At 38.7% G+C, this 26,639-nt stretch overlaps 1 protein-coding gene across 3 annotated transcripts in view; it reads left to right on the top strand.

The window, feature by feature from the left end:
* LOC149158979 (DNA mismatch repair protein) overlaps positions 1-26,639 on the top strand; it is a 241,557-nt gene that overhangs the window by 146,238 nt on the left and 68,680 nt on the right. For all 3 annotated transcript variants that reach the window (XM_089433421.1, XM_089433420.1, XM_089433419.1), the window contains one exon: positions 4,518-4,656. In XM_089433421.1, coding sequence (XP_089289547.1) covers positions 4,566-4,656 — 91 coding nt within the window. In that variant the 5' untranslated portion in view covers positions 4,518-4,565. The remainder of the gene's footprint in view (positions 1-4,517; positions 4,657-26,639) is intronic.

The following is a 26,639-nucleotide window of genomic DNA, read 5'->3' as shown; positions in this document are numbered from 1 at the left end:
TATATATTAGCTTTCTTTACATGTTTATGTGGAAATGCATTTATTTGATGTTGTGGATACTCTAGATGTTAAAAAAAAAAAAATGAATAATTTTGTGTTTTTTTAATTTTGCCGACTTTTTGCCGACTTTTTCAAAAAACTCCCGACTTTGACGAGTTTTTCAACTTTTGGACCCTTGCCGAATTAATCCCGACTTCGACTTTTTCCACATTGCTTGCAACATCAACATCTCGCACATATGTTGACACATCTCCAAGATATTCAATATCAAGGGTCTCCTTCATTTCCAGACTTTATCAGTCTTTATACCTTTTCCATGGAGATGTTATGGTCAATTCTTCTTAGTCAACGGATGTTGATTTCCTTGCTTCGTGACCATAGTTGCATCTTTCATGATCTTCTTCTTTCTTTCTTCACATATTGCTTCCTAGGAACTTCTATCCATAGTTCCTTTAATTTTGTCAACCACCTCATATTCCATATGAGGGCATATTATGTTGATTTCATCTTATCAATATGTGAATCATGCCTTCATGTATCTTTCAAAAGGAAGATATCCCTTTTCTTCGATCATGCTCATGATGTAGATCATTTATCACTGCAACTATATGATGACACGACTCAATCAAATACATGCATACATGCCTCTTAGGCTTCCTTCAACAACTTCCTTTTCTTGCTTGAAAGTTCTTCAACCATGTTGCATTCTTTTGTCACCATACCATCATCCTTCATGAATCCCATACAAGATGGAATTCTAGTGAGACACTTGCTTTTCCAACAGAGGATCTTCATTATCCACATTTTGCAAATGCTCCTTCCTAATGATGATGAAGTACTCTTTCTATGCTAGATGACTTTCTTTTACCCATAAGTGCCACTTATGCTTTTAATGAGGTTACCAAGAGTTACTTCCTTTATATGATGACTGCTACAACCATGTAGATTTCTACTTCAACTATCCTTTCAAGCTTTTCTAATAATGTCATGAGCTCTTGATTTAACGGTGTGATTCTAATATGATGCCCTCTTCTACTAAGATGCATCTAGTCATAATGCTTCTCATCTTCACTGCCATGGTAGAGGTCTTTTCACCTCCTACTTCTCATTGCTATGCATTGGAGAAACCTTAATAGTGAAGATCTATCCCTTTCGATTTCTTCTCATCAAGTTATTCCACTTCCTCGGTGATATGAGCTTCATTTCTTTCGTTCCTCTTGTTGTCCTTCTTGATTTTCGGATAATCTTTCTTGTAATGCCCATATTCTCAACAACCATAGCATTAGATCTTTGACATATCCTTCATCTTCTTTTTCTGAGGACCAAAATTTTCCAAACTTTCATTTTCTCTTATCCATGGCAGAAAATGCTTGAACTTGTTCACCTGGTCCCACATCGTTCTTTGCTTTTAACCAGGTTTCTTCAATCTTACACAATGACCAGAGTTCACTGAATGGGGTGGCTTCCTTCTTTCCAAAAATGCTTGATACAAAATTGCCCCATTCATCAGGCAGTGCATTGAGCACCACAGTGACGATTTCCCCCAACTCTTGCAGTTGGTCTCCCTTTTCTGACACCCTCATGAAGTATGAGGTTATTTCCTTCTTCCTTTGGCAGTTCGACAATTAAACCCTTAACATGACCAATGACTTCATTTTCTATGAGGATCAAATCTTTCTTCTTCTTCCATGCAAGATCGTTTGTTGACCCAACCAATTTGTTGCTTTCCTTGAAAAATGAAGTAATTTTGATAGATTCAGACATAGATATAAAGATACTTACTTGTCAAGTGAAGATACTCATTGATGATGAAATCTTCAACTTGATCCCGCCTTTGATGATGTTGATAATAGATGCCTTCTTGATGAAGATGTCTTCAAAAGTGATCCTTGACTCAAAGAGAGGGAGATCACCTTGAATCCTTGATGATGACAACGCCTTCTCGCTTCCTTGAATGATAGTGTAGAATGTGGTGGCCTTCCCAAGGTGCTTCAAATATAGGGTCTTTCTTTGATTGAGTGTATGACAGGTTCTTGAGGTCTTATTTCCTTTGAATATTGTAAGCTTCCCATGAATGAAACCTTCTTTGGATGATCTAGGGTTTTGAGGTCTTCTCCTTGTTGGTGCTTTGAGAAAATCTTCTTAATGCTTCTTAATTTGTTCGACCCTTATGAATCCTTTCTTGATGATTCAATGTCCTTGATGTTGAATGATCTTATTGTGCTTCGACCCTTGAGTATCCTTCTTTGTGCTGCCCTTCCTTGATGTAGTCACCTTAGCTCTGATACCATGTTGAGAAATATAGGGGCAACAAGTGTAGGTGATTTCTCTTACTTTGATCACTGTTTGTGATGTATTTTTACTTCCTTGATTAGCTTCTTTTTCTCTTGATTATTATTAATGTTTTCTATCATCAAACAACTACCAAATCATAAAGAACAATGAGACAAAATGACACAAGTTGTAGGCGATCAGCTAGGGCCAAAACCTCTCTAATTTGAGAGGAAAAACCCACCATAATTCTTTCTCTTCATATAGACCTCCAATTGACAAATTCCAAGACCTTTGACCCTTGACCAAGACCCTCCAAGACAAAGTCAAGCCTTGCTTCTAGCAACTTCTGCGAATCTGACCTCTAGCATCTTCTTCTGCAATTTCGACCTGCCCAACAACTTCAACCTTCCCAATAGCTTCTTTTGCGACTTCGAACTGCCCAACAACTTCTTCTGCAACTTCGACTTGCCCAACAATTTCTACATAAACCCTAACCCCAACATGTGAGAGAAAGAATGGTGTATTTCTGCTCCTTTCTTCTTCGCTTGGGTAGATTCTCTCTTCTAGAGAATTTGGCTTCCAAAATAGCTCTTCTTGATGACCTAACTTTACTTCTGCAACTCGGCTTTATTGCAGCAACATGAACCCTAATTCCTTCGCATGTGTGGAGAGAAGTAGCCCAAAAACAATCCCAAAACTTGACTTCTTCTTCTTCCTTCGTCCTCTTCTTTTGCGCACTTTTTCTCTTGCTTGTGATTGAACTTATGAGTATGCCGACTTGATCTTTGTGCCATGACGAGGTCTTGGAGGGTCTTTTGACTCGATAAATTTTCTTTTTACAATATGTAACATGCCGAAAAGGGTCTTCAATATATGACAATGACTCAATGACTTTATGACAAACCTAGAAGCACTCAATGGGTGCTTGACCTATAAAATAAATTCTCTTGAGCATGAAACCCATGCCTCAAGACTCAGAATAATAAATTTATTTTTATCTTTTCATTAAATACATAAAATCATAATTACATATGTCATTATGAAGACCGAACCTAGTTACATATTTCAACAAGTTTCAGATTTCAACCCTTACTGCAGGTCTGAAATTTTTGCCCCCTGCAACAAGTTGCAACTTTGCACGTGTGGGTGAGTTAGGGTTCTTTAGGCTTCCTCTCTCCTTCACTTGGGCTGCTTCCTCTTCGAAGGCTTGTAGGTGACCAAATAGACTTCCTTTCTTCCAATTCCGACCCTTCTTGAAGACTTCGACCTTGTCGCTGCAGAAACCCTAGCCTTCTTTGCACATGTGCGAGAGAGAGAGTATAAAAACCAGGATTTTCGTCTTCCTTCTTCCTTCTAGACCTTCACTTGCCTTTTTGCTTCTTGTTCTTGCTTCCTTGTTGAGTGAGTGATTGATGCTTCAAATGAGTTCAAACGGTTTCTTATATATAGCCCTTCTAGGGTGACAAATTGCCCTAATTAGGCCGACTTCTCCACTGCCAAACCAACTTGGTCTTGGAGAGGTAATTTGACACTTTTTGGCTCAAATTAATTCTTTTGACTTGTTACAAGATGCCCAATGGGGTCTTTTACATATGACAATGACTCTATGACAAACCCTAGAAGCACACAATGGGTGTTAGACCTAAAATAAATTGACCTTGAGCATGAAACCCATGTTATAATAATAATAATAATTTTCTTTTCTTTTTACAATATACAAGGATCAAGAGTACATACATTTTATGAAGACCAAACCTAGTTACATATTTCACCAACGATCACTATATTAATTTGCTATGCACATTTTCAAGTTTCTTCCATATGTTAATATGCTATTTTATATTGTATTTGTGTTGTGTTTATTTAATATTTGTCCATTCAACTAAATAGGTGATAAGTCCCTCGTGTCAGTAGACTGAATGCTATATATGTATTATGGGTGGGTGCAAAATGCACCTGGTGCATGTTGGGTAATTTATTCCTGGTGGATTTACCTTGCAAGTGGGAGCTTGGGCCTTTGTCACCACAGGGATCTTGTGCTTGTCATGGCTCTTTTTCCTTTTAGTGTACCACTTTGGGTCACATGTTAATGCCATTTCCTATTTTTTCCTTCCCAAAATATTTTATAAAGATATCTTTTAATTCTTGTATTTCAATCTTAGCTCTTTGACATTGTTGCATAGAAGTCTTGTTAATTTTGCTCGGAATCTTTTTTTTCTTATTCCTTTGGTTATCAATTTCAGAAACAATTTCCAGTGAGAAGGAAGGAAAACTGTGCTAACATTCAAGACATGAAATTCTTGGATTGGTATATAAAACTTGCTGTTGGATTTGCCACAATTGGAGCTGCTATGGAGTACTTCATGATACGGACTGGTTTCTGTGTGAGGAACCTCCATTATACTTTTTATCCATTTCAGTGTTGCTCTTTCTATTTAATTCTTTTACTTCAGTTTGTTATAGTGAAGGGTCAAAGAAAGAAAATAATTCTTACTGTAGAATGTTAATCTTTGTGTGCATGTGTGAGATTGATGTGTGATTTAATTTGCTTCTGTTGTTTATTTTATTTACATGTTAAAACCCCAGAATTAGATATGTGTAATAGATATTTTACTGCAAGGAAATCTGCTAGTCAATAAATTGCTGGGTTGCTGGGGTTAAGGAAAATTTAACTTTTTTTCCACAGCTTTAGCCACACGTATGGCTATTTCCGTGGTCATAATATCATGTACTTTTCATTTGTTCTGGATGTGTGACTTTATTCTGGTTATATATGATCGAATTTGATGTTATGTTGATATCTTAGGAACTCGCGTAGTGAGTGTTTCCTAGACACATGTAATTTTATCCGCAATTCTCTTTTGCTGTAGTTTAGTGAGTTTTGTAAAAAAGTCTCTCTTTGATACCCCAGAATATTTTAAATAAATTATCCTTGAATATATTCCAGCTAAACAAAAAGGACAATTTCTTCCATCACATGTACCAATTGTATGCATCATATTCTAGTTGCATGGAAGCATACTTGTATTTTTTTCACTGTTGTTATCAGTATTGTGGATTTCAAAATATTCTTATGCCTTGTTAAACCATGCCACGTCTTATTTTTCATTTCCATCAAACTTTGCTAATTTCCAGTTTTGCGCTTTATTGAGTACACAAAAGTTTGTATAGGATGGAAATTTGTTGGTGATTTCTAAGCCGTTAGGGGGTATGTTTGGTTGTGGGATTGTCATACGCAGAGGGCTTGGTGGTGGATTAGAAGTGCTTGAAGATCCTGGTTGTGTAATGGTGGTACTAAAGATTTGTTATAAGTTCGTTAAGTTATTCATGATTCTTATTCACTACATTTTTATTTCTGTTTGTTTTTGTTGTAGCTGACTATTGTTCCAAGCAATTTGTTTCTCTAACTGGTTATGTTTCTCCTAAATTCTTTCCTAAGTTTATCATGCTTTGTAGCATTCAACTTTTGTTGCTATTTTAATATCTCCAACCTTGAATTTATATAAGCCATGTTTTAATTAATGGTGGGGTTTTTAAATGTTAAAATCTGAAAGTTATATGCAAAAACTTAAAAATTCTTTGCAAAAACTTGAAAGTTCTATGCATAAAATTGAATGTATTTTACCGAAAGATGAATGTACTTTGCTGAAAACTAAATATACTTTGCAGAAAACTGAATGTTTTATGCTGGGATCTGAAAGTACTCTGCAGAAATCTAAATGTTTTATGCTGTTACAATTATTTATAATGCAGATTTCTTCTTCAAAACTTTTTAGACCAACAAGATAGAACATAAACCTCAGGATCATATGAAGATATCAAAGCACAAATATGAGACACTGAGATTTAAGTCCAATGACCAAGGCAAAACCCCTGAAAGGGGGAAAACCCAAATGATTTTTCTTCTATTAGATTTCTTTAATTTTTTAGCAGAATACAAAGAGAGAGAGAATGAGAATGAATAAAGTCACCAATGTCTGATCAACTTGCAACCGAAGTGTTCTTGCTATTCGTTTAAAGATCTCCTCCTTCTCTTGATCAGATCTTATTCTTCACACTTGCTCCAACTCTTCCCTTGCTTTTGCTCTTCACTTATTTTCACACTTCTCTTGCACACATTCAATGCTTGCTCTCCTTCTTCACAATGAACATGCTACATTGAACTCTCACTTGCTCTTGCCTCAATAGATGAGAAAGGAGAGGAGTTACAAAATGAATTCATGCCTTGAGCCAACAATAGGAGAATCGAATTCCATGAGGGAGGAGTTACTTGAGGAGAAGTGTAACTCATCCCAAGAATAGAGAGAGAAGTACACTTGTCTTGAGGAATTACAATTCGAATTAGGGAGAGAGAGAGTTACACTTAGACATGAGAGAATATTCATGAGAGTTACAAATTGAATTGAGTGAGGGAGTTACAGGTGCGTTTAATGAGGAGGAATTACACTTTTGTCATACATCGAATTAGTGAGGGAGAGTTACATTCTCTTAAGTGTGGAGTTACTATTTTATTCCAAGAGAGAGGTTCGATTTGCCAAGTAAGAGATTCTCAATTTAAGTGACTTATTCCATGAGACTATTGAGAATTCGTTATAATTAATCCATTCAAGGTGAATGACTTTAGACAATTTTATAAATAATAATATCATAATAATAATAATACTAGCAAGGACAAAATATTAATTCTTGACTTGTATAATAATGATTGATTTGATTTTAAAGTAGATTCCATATGTTGAGATCATCCTTCATCATTTAGACATGACTTTCTATTTTTGAAAAGTCACTTCCAAACTGAGATGTGACTTACTATTTTTGGAAAGTCATATTAGAATTGTCAGAAATGAAATTTTATTATAGGTGGTTCATATAGATCTGGAAGATATGATTTTTTTAGGAGAAATTCATCCCTGAGCTGCCAAATTTTAATGCTCCCTCTTAGCTAGGGAGGAATTTATTTTTGCATCAAAGATCTCGACTTCCTTTGATCTCTTTCATTCATCTTAGTTCAACTCTACTCTGTAACCTCTGTAACAATTAAATTGCAATCTAAAGAAGAATCATCCACTTGACACAAATTTGGAAAGGAAAGGATCATCAAGTGTCACATAGACAAGGATTACTCTCAACCAATTTTCATCTCAAAAATTAAGTGATAGAACAAGGCATCATATAGACAAGACTAAAACAAGTCACACAAACAAAAATGAAACAACCAAGTTCAATTAAACGTCAAGCGGTGGAACACCTGCATCCTAGATAAGTCACACAGACAAGTCTCACTACACCTATTGGCCAGGTAGGTGGCTCTTCCCATGTCCCAGACTGTGGGTCGGATGCATACTGAGGCCTACTCTCGTTGCACACACTACAGAAGAGGTCCCTCATCCTAAGGAGCTTTTCGACATCATTCCTTAATCCCGTGAGCTCTAACAATGGGGAAAGGCAACTCAATTTTATCAATTAGCTGTGACCACTTTCCGGAAGGGTTACGTCCATAAGTCCAAGTTGCTCTCTAAAAACCAAGAACTTTCCTTTCGATAAAGACTTGGTAGGAGTGTTAGCTATCTGATCATCAATGGAGATGTGATGGAGCCTCACTACTCTCTGCACCATATCTTAGATATAGTGATACCTGATCTCAATATGCTTGGACTTGTCATGAAACACAGGATTTTTTGCAAGATGAATCTCACTCTTATTTTCACAATATATAACTGTTGTGTCTAGAACTTGCTCAAATAATTCCCCAAAAAGCTTTCTCAGCCACACTGCCTCACAACTAGCCATGCTAGTAGTAATGTACTCAACTTCAGCTGTACTCAGTGCAACAAACTTCTGCTTTCTGCTCATCCAAGAGATCACGACAGATCCCAAGCTAAAGCAACACCTAGAAGTGCTCCTTTTATTAGTAGAGTTACCAACCCAATCGACATTAGTATATCCATGAAGTTTTACATTTTTATTAGTGTATTTCAATCCTAGATTGATAGTTCCATGCAAGTATCTGAGTGAATGTTTGGTAGCAATCTAGTGGGCATGAAAGGGATCAATCATATGTTGACTTAAAGTGTTTACAACAAAGCATATGTCATACTTACCAAAAACATCAAAGCACCAATGAATTGTCTATACTCTGTGGAATTTGCCATATTAGGTCTTGTAGCTTTGCCACATAATTTCTTAAAGTTCATTTCCATAGGAGTATGCATGGACTTACATTCTACCATACCAAATATTTCAAGAAGCCTAACAATATATTTTCCTTGAGAAAGATAAATTTCACTAGGCCTTTGCCAGATCTCTAGACCTAGAAAGTAATGCATCAAACCAAGGTCTTTCATTTCAAATTCAGAAGCTAAATCCCTCTTACAATGGAGGATAACAGGTTCTCCTCCCGACAAAAATAAATCATCAACATACAATACCAAAATCAAAGGTATACCTTGGGCTGTCTTGAAGTAGAGGTTTGGGTCTGCATTGCTTCTAGTGAAACTAAGCTTCATCAGGTAGCTATCAATGTTGGCATACCAAGCTCTTGGAGCTTGCTTCAACCCATATAAGGCTTTCTTCAGTTTGCACAAGTGAGTTTCCCTGTCATGCTCTTCAAAGCCTCGTGGTTGTTCCACAAATACCTCTTCCTTGAGGAAGCCATGCAAGAAAGTAGTTTTCACGTCCATTTGGTGAAGAGTGTTGAAGAATGTAACTAGGTTTGGTCTTCATAAATTGTACTTGAGTAAAAATATAATATTTGTCAAAGAGAAAAGCAAAAATAATTTTTATTATTATTAAATTGACTTGTTAAAGCATGAGTTTCATGCTTAGGTCAATTGTTATAGGTCAAGCCTCCATCTTTGGCTAGCAGCTAAGGCAAAAACAGATTGAATGGTTGTATATCGAGCTACAGGTGCAAAAATCTCATCATAATCTATTCCCTCTTTCTGAGAGAAACTTCTAGCTACAAATCTAGCCTTATATTTTTCAATACTACCATTTGCACCATGTTTAATCTTAAAAAATCATTTGGAAGTGACAACAAATTTACCTTGAGGTCTATGAACCACTTCCTAGACATCATTCTGGATGATGGATTCGTATTCTTTAGTCATGACATCTTTCCAGACTTGTTCAAAGGTGCATGGTTCTGCCTGAATGATGTTGTTCATGGCAACAACTTACCCTTGAAACTGACTTGGCTTCTTACTTTCTCTGAACGTTCCTCTTGGGGCAGCATGTTGTTCAACATCTTGCAAGGTATCTCGCGACCATATGTTGAAAAGTGTAACTAGGTTTGGTCTTCATAATAACGTGTAATTATGATTTTATGTAATTGATGTAAAGAAGAAAAATAAAATTATTATTGTAATGCTTGTCTCATGCGTTTCATGAGCAAGGAATTTTATTTTTAGTATGAGCCCCATTGTGAATCATTAGGATTGGTCATAATGTCAATATGAGTCATTGTCATGTATGAAGAACCCTTCTTAGGCATGCTACAAATGTATATAAGTCAATAGAATTTTCAAAGTAGCCCTCCAAGACAAGCACAAGTTATCCCTCTTCAAGTCGGCTTTAAGATGAAATGCAAAAACTCATGTCGACTCACTTAAATTAGAGACACAACCCTTCATATGATCATGTCGGCTAATTACATGGACATACTACTATATATAGGCAGCTCAACCTATTTCACAGTCATGCAATTCGAATCTCCTTTGCAATTCGGGTATCTACTACAGAGATAAGTTCGGTTGACAGTTGAGGCAAGGAGCTCGGATAAGGGTACAAAGATAAGCTCAGTTTCGGTATTATCAAATTCTGGTTCAGTGCTATCTCAGATGTGAAATCTCGGTGCCATATCACAGTCAAAAGTTTCGGTGATACCATAGTGACATCCCCTCACCGTCTCGGTGCTATATCACAATAAGGATTTCGGTGTAATCTCCGTCTCGCAGGAAAGAGAGTTCGGTGCCACCACAGGAGGAAGGTCACAAGTGTGTGACAAGCTCTCGGTGCTAGCTCAAAGAACAATGACTATGGTTCAGTGGTGTGACTTCAGGATTCGGTGCTACTGCTGAAGGAGAGGTTCGGTATCCTTGATAAACTCAGTGACCACAAAATTCGGTACCATTACAGTGACCTCAGTTCGGTGTCATCACATGACCACAATGATCTCATGTGGTGTGAAATCTGAAGTAGAAGGAACCGAGAGAGAGTAAACGAGAAGGTGGAAGAGGACTTGTGTCTTGGTCTTGGAGTGGCAAATAGGTCAAGGGTCTTGGTCTTGGTATTCGTCAATTGGAATCTCTATAAGAAGAATTTGTGCGGGTTTTCCTCTCAAAGAGTGAGAGGTTTTGGCCCTGGCAGATAGCCTACATCCTGTGTCTCTTGTCTATTTATGTTCATGCATTGGTAGCTGTTTGATGAAGAAGAACACTAATAACTTAAGCAAAAAGAAGATCCTAATCTAATGAAGTAAAAGGCACTCACAAGCAGTTACTAATTAAGAGAAATCACCTAATTCATGATGCCCTAGATTTCTCAACATGGTATCAGAGCTAAGGTGACTAAGTCAAGGAAGGGAATCTAATCAAGAGACACTCAAGGATCAAGTTTCAAGAAAGGCATCAAAGCAAAGATCATCGTGAAGTCAAGATCTACAAAAGAAGCATTATAACCCTAGATCAAAGAAGAAGTCTACAAAGAAGATTGGTGAAACCCTCAAGCCATCTCACCGAGACCTCAAAGATCCTCATCAAGTTGAAGAGATCTACAAATCAAGGTAGCTTGAAGTTTATTCATTCAAGGGAAGCAAGATCAAAGGTCACTGTCATTATCTTCAAAAGGTTCTAAGGCAGTCTCCCTCTCATTGAAGCAAGGTCACCATCATTGAAGACATCATCAAGCCATCATTGATCATCATCAAGGACATTTATCATCAAAGGTCTAAGGTGATCTATCTCCTTGTGGAGTCAAGAATCACTCTTGAAGAAAACTATCTTCATCAAGAAGGAGTTTTCTACTATCTATATCATCATCAAATTCAAGGAGGAAGCAAGTGGAAAAAGAAGCATCTACACAAGTAAGTATATTTATGACTTCATCTGAATTTGTCAAAATGTCTTTTTGCAAGGAAAACAACAAATTGGTTGGGGCTTCAAACTTTCTTGCATAGAAGAAAAGGACAGATCTGAATCTTATTGAGAATGAGGTCATGGAACATGTTAAGGGCTCAATCACCAAATCTCCAAAAGAAGATGCTCAAGCACTTGCTAGGTTCATGAAAGGGGAAGTGAGGGCTCAAAGGATTCTCATAGAATCCATCAATGATCCCCTCATCCCATATGCATCTAAATTCGAAACTTCAAAAGAAATATTTGACAAACTGGTAGAGTTGTATTCCGTAAGCTCTGCTGGAAAAGTCATCTCATTAAGGCAAGAACTCTACAAGCTAAAGAAGTCAAGAGAAGATGGAATAACCTCATACTTTACGAGGATATATGGAATCAGGGATCAACTTCAAGATCGAGGAGAAGTCATGTTTGATAGAGAAATGACTACAAATGTACTAAATGCACTACCGAAAGAGGGGTAACTTTACTTCAAGCATTTATGGGAAGAAAGAAGCTACTACCATTCCAGGATCTATGGTCACTATGCAAGATTGAAGAATCTAGAAATAAGGTCAAATCTGATGTGGGAGCAGGAATATGGGCACTACAAAAGAGATTGACCTAAGGTCAAGAAGGACAATAAAGGAAGAAGAGAAGAAGCTCATATCATCGAAGAAGTGGAGGAAGCTGAAAAGAAGAAATCCAAGAAAGAGGAAGTAAGAGATCTCTACTATGACTGAGATAGTCTTCCTCACCAAAGTTCCTAAGTCTTTTGTTATATGATATGGCTATAATAAATGATGGGATGCATTGTGGCATCATACAAGCATTAGAAGCAAGAGCTCGTGATATCACCATAGGGAAACATGAAGGACAACAGGAACAAAATCTATGGCAGGCAACTATGAAGGATATAGATCTTGGGAACCTCATTGGAAACCTAAGGAAAGGAAGAAGTCATCCAAGACAAGTCTCATCATACCTCAATCAAAAGAAAACATCTGCGATGGGGATAGTCAAGATCCTCAAATTTCTCTGATGAAATCTTCATCGGAAGGTTCACTGATCTAGAGAGGAAGCAAAGTGTTTCATTAGGAATTCCAATTTGCGTAATTCATGGGATGATGACATAAGAGATGGATGCAGATCAAGGGATTGAAGCTATTTTCAATCAAGGAAGCTGCTAAAGGAAGCCGCTAAAGGAAGCCTAGATGACCTAAAGGAAAATGAGGTATGTATGCTTGTATTTGATATTATAGAGTCATGTCATATGGTTGCAGGTAACATGAATCTATGCTTCATCTTGAGAGCATGATCAAAAGGAAAAGGATCTCCTCCCCTGAAAAGATGCAGGAAGGCATAGGTCACATCAGATGAAATCAACATAATATGTCCTCTTATGAAAATGAGGCGGTTGATAGTAATTAGAGGAACTTTGATTGGAAGTCCTTGGGAATGAAATATGTGAAGAAAGGAAGGAAGAGATCGTGGACTATGCAACCATGGAAAAGGCAATCAACATCCTAGAACTAGAAGATTTGACTAGAAAATCTCCCAGAAAGATATGAAGACTTTGATGGAAGACTGAAAAAGATGGAGACCCTTGACAATGGATATCTTTGGGAGATATGTCAACATGTATGCAGGATGCTGATGCAAACTGGAAGATGTCATGATGAAAGACCATCGCAAAGGTAATTTTGATATAATTTCTTATTTTGAACAAATATCTGGGTGGGTTTATGCAGGTCTGACAAGGGAAGAACTATGGATGTCTTCCAAGAAGACTATATAGAAGTATTAATTTTGGTATGTTCTATGCTTAAGAGCAATTTACTTCAAATTTCTTATTAGCCCAATATCAATTTCCAAATTAGCAATCACATCAGCATGATAGTAAAATGCAGATAGACTATAAACATAAAACAGTAGAAGTCAAGCCAAGACAAGAGGACACAAGATGTGGCACCAGCCAGGGACAAACCCCAATGTGGGGAAACCCTTGATTAATTCTTCTTATATTCTTCAATAGTTCATCATAGAGAGAGAGATAGTACAAATATACAAATTTGAGATTTTATGACAGCAGTATAAAGTACATCTTTATGACAGTCTTCAATCATTAAGAGTGCTATAGCATATCCTGATGCAACATTCCTTCGATTGCTAGCTGCTCCAACAATTCTGGTTAGGGCACAATATGCAGCCCTAAACTCCCTTGACTGTGATGAATTGCTGATCTGATAAGGGCACTTGAAGTAGTACTAAACTTCCTTCATAATCTCCAAACAATGCTAAGAGAGCAGCCCTAAGAAACCCTTGCTATGGTGCTATGGCCTGTGGCCTAGCACAAAGCAACACTGTAGTAAATGTCCTCAAAACAGTTACATAAACATCATCAACGCAACAACACTTTCAAGCATGTATATGCTGATCTATGGAGAAAATCTCTTCAACACATTCAATTTATGGCTGTGGCTTATCAACCTAGCAAACATTCCTTAAATCATACCTAGAACAACTTCCTTTATTACGCTGTTACCTACAGTAAATATGCTGTCTATCTAGGCATCTTAATGCTGTGCTAAGACTCCTTTTTGCTGCGGCCTATGGCTACTTTTGATGCGGGTTAGTGTCTTTACTTAGCTGTGTATTAGGGCTCCATTTGACAACGGTTTTAGGCTTCCTTGTGACTATGGATTAGGTCCCTGTTTGCTGGGTATTGGAGCTTCTTCTTGACAGTGAGTAGGACCTCCCTTGACTACGTCCTAGTCTCCTTTATGACAACGGATTAGGGCCTCCCTTTCGTGAGGGTTAAGGCTCCCCTTGACCTGTGGCTAGGGCACCTTTAGGACAACGACTAGAACCCTTCCGTCACTGCATCTAGGGCTTCTCCCTCTTGACCTCTCTAGCTACCAAACCCAAATGAGTGATGAGAGATCATAAGAGAAGTGTGTGTCAAATGACTTGAAGACTCTTCTATTTATAATGCAACGTTGAGGTTGAGCTGGGGTAATTTTCTTGTTGGCTGACCTCGACAAATTGTAAAATAATACAAATAAATTCGTATCTCCATAAATACATGTCGGAATCGGATGATTTTTAGATCAATCCTATACCTCTCGAAAAGAGGAATCCAAGAAAAATATTAGTTTCCGTAAATAAGATGACCCACGTGGAGTTTGTCCCTAGTTGCCAATTTTAACAAGAAGGATCTAACATGGCATGAAGAAAGCCGCATGGCATGAAGGAAGGCCAGATGTGGAATGATGGATCACTTTCCGATGAAATGAATGATGACATGACTGACTCATGGATGAAAGTGATGGATGGTTTGTGCCGTATGAAGAAGTCCCAAAAGATGAAGACTCCATGACAAAGAAGAAATTCATGACATCGAAGGAAGGAGTTCTTCAAGCAGCTGATTGTCCCATCATCTCCACCTAAGGAGCTGATGTTGGTCCTGTAACTCCTGCTGCTTACACCTACCTACAGGTTAGTGAAAAAAGACTTCAACCCCACAAGGTGTGGTTGGTGGCATGGAACTCAGAGAAAGGGTTGTCACACTAATCCCAACTCTCTCCGTTTAATCTATCTCCTAGGTTAGCTAAGGAGGGTGGTTCCTAAAGGAAAATTAAGTTAAAGATGTGAGTTTCTAGGAGAGGTTTATAGTGCTATGGATTACTCTTAGAGATTTATAAGCAAATGTGATATGAGCAATAACTATCAATACATAAAATAAGCATAAAGCATATGAAAACCAGTGCCTTCAAGTAAATTGCTCTAAAATGAAATTATATTTGCTTAAATGAGGTGGAATGCTTTCAAATGGAAAGCAAAATTAATCCTGAAAAGTGAAACAAGAAACCGTTAGTACAAGATACTATAAATACAAGTTACAAAAATGCTTTTAAGATGAACAAATTTATGAATCAAAGCATGTGAAATTATCTTGCCCAAAAGGAAACAATTAGTAGGCTACCTATGGGAATGTAAATGAGATGACAGAAAAAACTCAAATGTTAGATTAAGATGACCACATGCAATTAAGTTTGCAACCCAAAATAATAGCACTTGAAAGTGAAATCAATCATTCATGACAATATGCAATTAAGTAACAAAGGTAACCCAATTTCCAAGTACAAGAAAATTAAACTTGTTGCAAAATTAAGAGATTACAATGCTTGCAAGTAAAATAAATGTGATAAAATGGTGCTCTTGGTTTATTTTATTAACTAACGCTAAAACAAAGTTATAATTGAAATCTAGTCCTCAGACCTCATCATCACCCAAAGATCTGGATCTCACAATGAGGAGACAATAGAGGTAGAGGGTCCCTAAAAGTCTATTCAACCAACTTAAGTTGGAGGTAAGTTTTAGTGATGCATGGGGCATGCAAGTAAATTAACTAAACAATGAAAATTAACTTCAACTTGAAATATACTTGCTTGACATGAAATAAAATGTTTCTTTATTGAGAAAATTTGTCCAAATACTTGATGCTTGTAAGATGTGTTTAATGGTGAAGCATAAATAAACTTGGAACTATGTTCAAGCCAAATACGATCAAGTAAAAAGTGCTTGCATGCAAAAAATATGAACTTGTTTTGGATTTAAAACATATAGTAAATTAAATTAAAGTGCATGCAAAATGAGTGTGATGCATGTTGTGTTAATTTCCCAATTAGATGATATGCATGCAAAATGAAATAAACCAACAAAATCAAATCACCAAGCCTCTACAAAAGGTGGAGAGATAGAGATACCAATGGGTAAAACCCATGCTTATAAAATCAGAAATTTTATTAGTTGTTACAAGAAGGAAAAGACAATGAAGTCTTTTCTAAAATCCAAGGTAAGTCTTAACAAATTGGCATCAAACCATAGACCTTTCCTTGTTGAAAATTTCTGCAATTTGAGACCCACAAAAGCTCAACAAAATGCAGATTTTTAAAGAAAGAGGAAAAGATAAGCTTCCTCTGTGGCCACGACCAAGAGAGAGAAAGAGATGACCAAAATAAACTCGGCCTCCCTCAAGAAGAACACGACCTTGTCCAAGATGATTTCGGCCTAAAGGTGGAAGTAATCAGTAATCCAAGCCCTATGGTCCTCCATGCAAAAATTGTAAGTAGTTTTCTGATGATGAATTCTTAAGTAGCTGCAAGAGACCAATGTTAGAACCAATCTATAACAACAAATGTTAGCTCAAGAAACTACAAAGTATGTTACAAAAAATAATCTACAAGAGGCTAGGCCAAAGAGTACGAGTAAGCTCTCCTCTTTGACTGGCCATGACTTAGCTCTTTGAAATAGCTAGATATTGATAAATGAAGTGCAATACGTAAAAAATAAAATTATTTTAAGTGATTTTGATGCAATAAATAAGAGCCTTAAGAAACTTGAAAGAATCCCTGCAAGACAAAAATATGATATAGATGAGACTTTGGAGTTTAACATATGCGGGTTCTCTTTGAATATTTTTCAAGAATGGGTTGATTCCTCCAAGAATTTCCTTTCACGCTTGAAAAACTTGACCAAAGAATGATCCTTCTATAAAACTTCACCAAAAATTAAATCCACATGAAATTAAATAAGTGCAGTGGAAAGTGTTCCTAGAGATACATCTAACATCCACTAGAAGATTTCTTTTCCTAAAACAAGTAAGTAGTTCTTATGCTAATATGAGATAGCTGCATACTAACATAACTTGAAACAAGCACGAAAGAAACAATGACATGAGGAAATAAATAGAAGCATAACAACAAGTTAAGAATTTACCACATATACAAAGAGAAGAACACCATCACGATTTACCCCAAAGACTGTTGTATATATTGCAAGTAGTGAATACAATCCTGTAGCGTCTCCTCAAGCACAATAACTCGTATTACATGATACAATATGAGAGCCGAAGCTCATTTAAATAGACAAATGAGAGCCAATCCCAATGTAGAATGCCAATGACAAATGGCATTGGAGCCAATCCCAATGACATCAAACTCTCCAAGTGGCAGTGTTACTGTGAAGTGGCAGCGAGCCAATCCCTTAGCTATATTAGCATATTTCCTGAGTGAGGATCAACATATCCTCTTGCTAGCCATGTGTAGAAAGGACTGCAAACAAAGGGGGACAAGTCTCTTAAATAACTTAGGTAAATTCACAGTCAACATGCCAACAAACTAATGAGTAAACCATCCTCTGCGTATCCTCCAAATTAGGCCTGCGTGGACTGTGGTTGACTGCTCTTAATTGTCTGCGTTGATTTCTCATGACTGCTATGTAACAAATGCAAGATAATGTGGGGGACAAGACCTGCCCCATGTGGCATTATTGTCCCCCTCTAAACTGAATTCAAATCAGCCTATAAATGATGCCAAATAATATTGTGTTGACTGATCTGAACTCTGACTAGACTTGGCAGCCAACGTATGATGGTTTAAGTGGGGACAAGACCTGCCCCTTGTGGCATTATTGTCCCCCTTTAAACCTTTAAAGTGCCTGATAACTTTTAATTTTCACATGCCCTTTATTAACTTCACACTTTAATCTCTTCATATTAAATCAAAGCTGAAACTTTTACCATACGTATATCTTATTAGCTCAATGTGGGCCCCTTTGAGTCAAATTGGAACCTTTTGACTTGCCACTTGGAACTTTGACTTTGAATTTCCTCCATGCAGTGGGCCCCACATGGCTGCCACATCACCTTTGATATTCCCTTATATTTCCATGTCAAAATTTGACTTATTTTGACTATGGCAAAATTTAGAAAATTTTTCAATTATTCATTTTTTTGAATTTTTTCCTCATATTTGCCACTGGAATTAGAAAAATCGGCTTTTGAAGGACTATAAGTCGTTTTTTTGACCCTCAAAGTGGATGCTAGGATAATTCCGGGCCTCTGAGGATGAATTTCGAGTAGTCACATGCCCTAGACATTTCCGAAGACCACTTATTTACATCATTACATAGAAATTAATTAAAAAAACCCGTTTCGCGGGAAATTTTAATTATTAAAAAATCCTACTTAGACCTAGCCAAATTCCACGAAATTTTTTGTGTGATCTAGTATGGTAATATACATCAACTCTAGACACTAAGATGTGTTAGGGGCTCAACCTTCAAACCGTCACTCCAGCTTTGGGGTAAAAAGTGAGTGAGAAAACCTAGAAAATTATTTGCTTCTAAAAAAGAAGGGATAATTAACTAGATAAAAAAAGCACTCCAAGATGTACTCGTTTGCTGATTGAGTCCCAACATTCTAGGCCTATTACAGACTCAAAACTCATCATTACTAGTGTCACTTATTACAATTCTCCGCATGATGTGGAATCTGGGTACAAGAAAGATGATGAGAAATAGAAGAAGAGTTTAAAAATTCTATTGACTGATGATATCTGATGGTACAAGTGTCCTTTGGATCATCCTTGGGCATGGAGTCTTCATATAATCATCAGGTATCACTTCAGTGGTCAACATGTCCCTAGTTAAGAGGGAGGCTGGAAACAAGTTTCTTACTTGATAGAAACTTGGAAGCAAAAATTCCTTAGCTAAGAGGGAGCTTAGGTACATTCCGTTCGTAGGAATGAGTACATTCCTTTAGTGGGATAGATATGCCCTCCCTAATTGAGAGGGAGAGATAAACACATCATTTTTATCTTCACTTGGGAAGACAGAATGGAGGATTGGGTAAACATCTGGCATCCGATGCTCTTTGAGGATGAGATGGGGCATCCAAGATAAGAGTAGTTGTAGAGGACCGATATTCTTTTAGAACTGAGAATCCAAGATAAGAAAAGTCCTAGTGAAACACACCCTAAGATCTTGGGTGGGGTATGTTTTAAGAGAGATAATGATGAGGGTGTCTATAAATCATTGGTCTCGCCAGCATTTTGCTCTGATCTTGTGGAGAGATAGAGCTGTTAGCCAAGGCCTTGCTATGTGACAATGCTGGTTGATATGATGCTATACAGATGAGTTATCAATCCGATTCTTCTTATGAGAAAATCTTCTGATTGAGAATGACCGAGTACCATTATGAATACCTCCCTAGTTAAGAGGGAGTGTTGAAAAGTGTAACTAGGTTCAGTGTTCATAATGACATGTAATTATGATTTTATGTAATTGATGTCAAAAGGAAAAATAAAATTATTATTGTAATGCTTGTGTCATGGGTTTCATGAGAAAGGAATATTATTTTTAGTATGACTCCCATTGTGAATCATTAGGATTGGTCATAAAATCAATACGAGTCAATGTCATGTATGAAGGACCCTTCTTGGGCATGTTACAAATGTATATAAGTCAATAGAATTTTCAAAGTAGCCCTCCAAGACAAGCACAAGTTATCCCTCTTCAAGTCGGCTTTAAGATGAAATGCAAAAACTCATGTCGACTCACCAAAATTAGAGACACAACTCTTCATATGATCATGTCGGCTAATTACATGGACATACTACTATAAATAGGCAGCTCAACCTATTCCACAGTCATGCAATTCAGATCTCCTTTGCAATTCGAGTATCTACTACAAAGACAAGTTCGGTTGACAGTTGTGGCAAGGAGCTCGGATAAGGGTACAAAGATAAGCTCAATTTCGGTATTAGCAAAGTCTGGTTTAGTGCTATCTCAGATGCGAAATCTTGGTGCCATATCACAGTCAAAAGTTTCGGTGATACCATAGTGACATCCCCTCACTATCTCGGTGCTATATCAGAGTAAGGATCTCGGTGTAATCTCTTTCTCGTAGGAAAGAGAATTCGGTGCCATCACAGGAAGAAGGTCACAAGTGTGTGAAAAGGTCTCGGTGCTATTACATGAAGAAGGTCTCGGTGCTACCTCAAAGAACAATGACTATGGTTCAGTGGTGTGACTTCAGGATTCGATGCTACTGTTGAAGGAGAGGTTCGGTATCCTTGATAAACTCAGTGACCACAAAATTTGGTACCATTACAGTGAGCTTAGTTCAGTGTCATCACATGACCACAATGATCTCATGTGGTGCAAAATTTGAAGTAGAAGGAACCAAGAGAGAGTAAATGAGAAGGTGGAAGAGGACTTGTGTCTTGGTCTTGGAGTGCCAAATAAGTCAAGGGTCTTGGTCTTGGAATTTGCCAATTGGAATCTCTATAAGAATAATTTATGTGGGTTTTCCTCTCAAAGAGTGAGAGGTTTTGGCCTTGGCAGATAGTCTACATCCTGTGTTTCTTGTCTATTTATGTTCATGCATTGGTAGTTGTTTAATGAAAAAGAACACTAATGACTTAAGCAAAAAGAAGATCCTAATCTAATGAAGTAAAAGGTTCTCACGAGTAGTTACTAATTAAGAGAAATCACCTAATTCATGATGCCCTAGATTTCTCAACACCATAGTGGTCTCTTTTTGGTAGGAGGATCATGTGGTGGAGGATCTAGAGGATCCATGGAACCCATGGGATTATCAAGAAGCTCACTCTCAGGTTCTAGTTCAAACTCAGATACAAATTCTTTTTCATTAACAACTTGTTCTTCAATAATGGTAGGAGGAGGAGAGTCTCTTTCTTTTCCAAGCGCTGCATCTTCATCAAATGTTACGTCTCTACTAAACACTATAGTTCTTTGACCAAGTACATAAATTCTATAAGCCTTTGAATTATCACAATAACAAACAAACGTACCTTTCTTACCTGAAGCTTCCAGTTGGTTTCTTTTCTCTTTCGGCACATGGAAGTACACAGGACAACCAAAGATTCTCAAATGACTCACCTTAGTTCTTTTACTAGTGAAGACTTCTTCAGGAGTCTTTTTATCTAAGGCCTAATGAAGAGTTTTGTTTTGCCCATAAACAACAGTGTTCGCAACTTCTCCCCACAAAAATTTTGGTAGCTTTTGATCATGCAACATGGCTCTGATCGCTTCCGTAATGGTCTGTTCTTCCTCTTAGGCACACTATTTTGTTGTGGATTGTACGACATAGTGGATTCTTTCTTTATTCCAACGTCTTTGCAAAGATCATTAAAATCATTGAAGGTGAACTCCCCCCCATTATCAAATTTGAAAGCTTTGATCAACTTTCCAGTTTGATTTTCAATCAGAGCTTTGAAATCTCTGAACATGTCAAATGCTTCACTTTTCTTTTTCAAAAAGAATATCCATGACTTGCAAGAAAAATCATCAACAAAAATCATGAAATAGTAGCCACCAAGAGAAGTAACAGACATAAGTCCACATAAATCAGAATGTACGAGTTGAAGTACCTAACTAGTTTTTGTTCTGCTTGAAGGGAATGGTCCCTTTACATGCTTTCCACTTGCACATCTTGGGCAAACTCCTTCATGATCCATTCTGATCTCAGGGATTCCAGAAACCATCTTCTTTACATGAGGTAAGGCTTTGTAGTGTAGGTGAGCGAATCTACTGTGCGATAGCTGACACTGAAGATTGGTATCATGGACCAGTGCATGAATGAGTTTACCTCTTGATCCAAGAGTGAAGGTTTCTCTCTTACTTGAGTTCAAAGGCCAGGTTAGAACTTTTCCATTAATAAAAGCAACTTTCATTCCTTTATCTTCTAGAGCATATATGGATACAAGATTCTTTTTTAAACCAGGGACATACAAAACTTCTTGCAGAAAAATAGATTTGTCATCATCTAACTGAAATGAAACTGAACCATAACCTTTAACTTGGTGAGTAGAATTAACTCCAAGGATAACGTTTAGATTAGTCTCCCTCAACTAGATTAGAGAGTGCTTCTTTGTAACCAATAAAATGTTTGGAAGCACCACTATCAACTAACCAACTATCAAATAAATCTACAAAAGAACCACTGGAAAGAGAAAAAACAAGAAAATATTCTGATATAGTTTTCGTTGCATTATTCTATACCTTGGGACTAGAGAGAACACATGCTTTGGGAACGGTGCATCTCCATAAGAATTATAGGCGAAGGGTGCATCATACAATAAGTTCATCTACATCATTAATATGGCTCATCATTTGGAACGGGACATTTGCAGAAGGAGCAGATTTGACTATTGTTGACTTCATCTCTCCCTTGTCTCTCTTTTGGATAATAGCTTGGCATATTGATTTGACCAAATATTGGATATTGGCTGGTCAAAGCTTGACTTTGACTCTTGATGATGTACTTTCTCTGCTGAATATTTGAAGACAATCTAATAAAAGAAGAATTGCAAAGGGTTTCCCCCTAGTGGGGTTTTTCCCTGGTCATTGACCAAATGTTGTGTCTCTTGCCTCTTGGCTGTCTTTCATTGTGCATTTGTATAATTGTTCTATCTACTATTGCTCTGTTGCTATTGGATATTGTTGAAGTAATAGTTGCAACATAGAATAAGTGATGAAAAGTTAATATGGAATGAAAGTTGAGGTGAAGACAAACCCAAGAGACATAGAGCTAGAGCATCCATCTACCAAGTAGCTAATTGAAAGGGGAAAACCTTTTGGTAAAAATGTCTACTGTTATTTCAAGGAAAATGAAAAGCTAGCTGACTCATTTGGCTTTGCAGCATGGAAGACTAGCGTCAATGTCACATTAGATGAATATGATGTCTTGGAGTACGTGGAAGGAAAAAATTCACCACCACCAGAAAATGCTCCTGAAGCTGCCAAATCCAAGTAAAAGAAAGGTGATATTAAAGCTAAGAAGATTATTATTGATTCTTTAAGAGATCATCTACTTGTTTATATTTCATCCTTTGTAATATTCCTAATTAGCCATGGCTAATTGGAATATTCGATTTCGCTCAATTTTGCCTTCTATAGCTATTTATAAATAAGAAGGTGAGGAGAGGGGGACATACTCACTTCATGAATAAAGACACTCCCTAGTAGCACAACGTTGTAACTTAAAAGGTGAGCCAAGGGGGGCCAAAGAACCACGTAGAGGAGGGGCCCACGTAGACACTTGGAGTGACTGTGCAGATGGTGAGAGACACGTGGCAAGAGGAAAGCTATGTTGGAGGAGGTGAGCCTTGAGATTGAGAGAGGCCAATGCTATAAAGGAGAGAGGAGCCTCTTCATTTTGGCATTCGATTATGTGCATTTGAGCTAGTCACTTCGACTTAGAGCACGTTGGCTGTTTAGTTAGTCTGCAACACTGTTTAGTGCATTGAGTGTCTCCGTTCGGAGATCTCACCCTTAGCCCCAGGGGACTTCGAGTGCCTACTCGGGCAAGGTATTTCCATCAGTATTTTTGCAGTAGTTTCATCAACATTTTGGTAGGAGGATTGAGCATCTTGGATGACTGCGCAGTCTTGAGAGGGATGACGCAGTTCTTTCTAGCAGGAGTTCTGGATTGAGGTTTTGCAAGGGAAATTGTGTTGGGAGGTTGAATAGGGGATCAGCCCTTGCATATTGGAGGATTTTGGCTGAGTTTCAGGCAGATTTGTGGTGGGTTTATTTCAGTGGCAGTGAAGAGCCTTGAGGGATTGCGTGGGTCCTTAAGGGGGCGATTTTCAAGGGTTGGCCATTTCAGAAAAGCTTCCTGGGTTTTTCTGGGTTTCTTGAATAGAGTTCGATTTCAGAGTTTCGGCATTTTCTGAGAAGGGGAACAACCCCAAATCCTCATTTGATTTCTAGCAGCAGCAGCAACATGACAGTTCTCCAGCAGCTTGGACGCAGTTCAGAGAGAGGCCATTCCTTTGCTATTTTGAGTGTATTTCTTCACTTGCCTTGTGCAAGTCGAGGTGCCATCTTTCTAATCACCTCCTGTACTCATCCTATTACTCAGTATAATAAAATGGCTTAGCATTTCTCTTTTCATTTCTTGAGTATCTGCTTATGGTTATATTGTTATATGTTGCACCATTGTTATTTTTATCTCTTTGAGCTTCCCGGCTACTATACCACTTGTGTGTTTTTTCCTATACTCTTAAACAGAGTCTGTAAAGGGCCAGGTAGCCTCCAGATCTCGTCCTCTTTTCAGAGGCGACATATCTGGTAAATGCCCTCCTAGTCCATCTTTGGTTGGAGTTTGCTTGTGTTTGAGGAATATTCCTGATAAGGGATATTATAGTGGTATCAGAGCATAGATCTGGCTCAGCCTGTGGAGCTAGCAATCTATGACACCAGGGGAAAAGCCCTACATATGTTATAGAGGTAGGAGATACAAAGACGTTGGGCATAGGTTGGAGAACACCTACGGAGAGGGAGACTGTGTTCTGGTGGTGGACGCAGAACAAGAGAAGCCTGTGGTGGACGCAGGACAGGAGGAGCCTGTGGTGGACGCAGAGCAGGAGAATCTGATGGCAGATGATGACGGGAAGAGATTTGCGGACATGCTCCTCAAATCAGTACAGTATTTGTCGAGGCAATTTGAGGTGATGGGGTAGAGATTCACGGCAGTAGAGGCTAGATAGCGTGAGAGCCCACGGGTTTTCCAGGCTAGTGAGGGATCAGGTGCATCCCACCATTTGCCAGAGTAGCGTGATACTACTCAGCAGGTGGCCTCACATGCCCCTACACGCTCTACCATGCCCACTTTCTTAGGAGCAGACACGGGGCCGGAGCCCAGTAGGAGGCAGAGCCCGGTCATATGGGTGATTATTTTGCAGAATACCAAGCCTATGGGCAGGAGTTCAGGGAGGCTCTCTCATTCAGAGACTTTGTTCAGCTCCAGTAGGATAGTAGACCCTGCGACCATCACAGAGGGTATTGGCATTATCATGATGGTGACACCCACCGTGCAACTAGTAGATTCCACTTGCCTATGTTTGATGGTTCATCAAACAGTTCGGCAAAGTCTTGGGTGGAGAAGCTGGACATTTACTTCCAGCTTAATCAGATGTCGGAGATAGAGGCCATCAAGGTGGCGACATTACATTTGGATGGTGAGGCCCAGGATTGGTGGTTCTATGGGATGGTTACACTTGGGCATTCCACAGTGATGACGTATGCCAAGTTCACCAGGAGATTGATGGAGAGGTTTGATTGGAGGGATCAGGAACAACACTTTGTTGATCTAACGAGGCTCAAACAGTCAGGGAGCCCAGAGACCTATATTGTGGACTTTTTGAGGGTTTTAGTGATGGTGCCAGATCTATCCACAACACAGAGAATCTACATGTATGTTGAGGGGTTAGCAGAGCCACTTTGGGGTCTAGTCAGATCCGCTAGACCAACCACCCTTCAGGATGCTATTAGCAGGACCCGGGACTTACCGGATGTTTTACCCAAGACCCGGACACGTTACCCCCACCGACAGGCTTTTCAGCCTAAGGGGAAGGATGTGAGGATTCTGCCTCCGAAGGGGAATCCAGGACGAGTAAAGATTGATGATGATGCCAGGAGGAAGTTGAAGAAGAAGCGGTTGTGCTTCACCTGTCAGGAGTCGTGGGCACTAAGACATAGATGTGCCTGGCAAAGCACATTTTATTGAGGTCTTCTCTGAGAGCAGCGGGGAAGAAGGTGAGGAGGATGATGTGGAGGCAGGAGATAGTCATGCCATGCAGGGTCCCTTGCCGCCTCCACCACCAGCAGCAGGTGGCGCAGCTTTTGTACCTACTGGAGGAGCCCTTGCAGCATTGCGAGGAGTTCCCAAGTATTTGATGCTGCGCGTACGGGGCCAACGAGTATCAGTTTTGGTTGACAGTGGGGCCACCCACAACTTCATCGATGCACAGATGGTTGAGCGGAGAGGTATACCGACAGAGAGCTTCGATGGATTTTCAGTTTCGGTCCCAGGAGATCAGACCATGGTGTGTGCTTGTTATGTTCCGGAGTTATCAGTGACGATGGGCACCTACACACTGACTGACCACTTCTTCGTGGTTAATATTCCGGACACCAACATAGTACTGAGTGTTTAGTGGCTCATCACTCTAGGGAAGGTCACTACAGATTGGAAGGCCCTAGAGATGGAGTGGGATGATGAGAAGACAGGGAGGCATGAGAAGATACGGGGAAAACACACATACCCGCCTCAGACTATTTCAGCTCATTGGATGGAGGCAGTCTTCCGAAAGGGAGACATAGAGTGGGCAGTGGAGCTGCGTGCATTGGAGGCAAGGACTACAGGGCAGACAGTGCACCCAGAGATACAGTCCATCCTTGACCGGTATGCCATAGTATTTGGGGAGATTCCGCCAGGATAGCCACCGGACCGAGGGTTTGAGCACACCATTGAGCTTGAGCAGGGCATACAAGCAGTGATTACTACCCCTTATAGGCATCCCAAGGCCTATCGGGATGAGATTGAGCAGGCCATTCAGGAGTTGCTGGCTCTTGGGCACATTCGGCCGAGCACGAGTCCTT

Source organism: Pinus tabuliformis, chromosome 5_2 (genome assembly GCF_031772625.1).
Source record: "Pinus tabuliformis cultivar Carrire ecotype Pingquan chromosome 5_2, CPIR1, whole genome shotgun sequence".
NCBI classification, from domain to species: Eukaryota; Viridiplantae; Streptophyta; class Pinopsida; order Pinales; family Pinaceae; genus Pinus; species Pinus tabuliformis.
The sequence above is the reverse complement of the archived record's forward strand: the minus strand, read 5'-3'. Positions and strand labels throughout refer to the sequence as shown.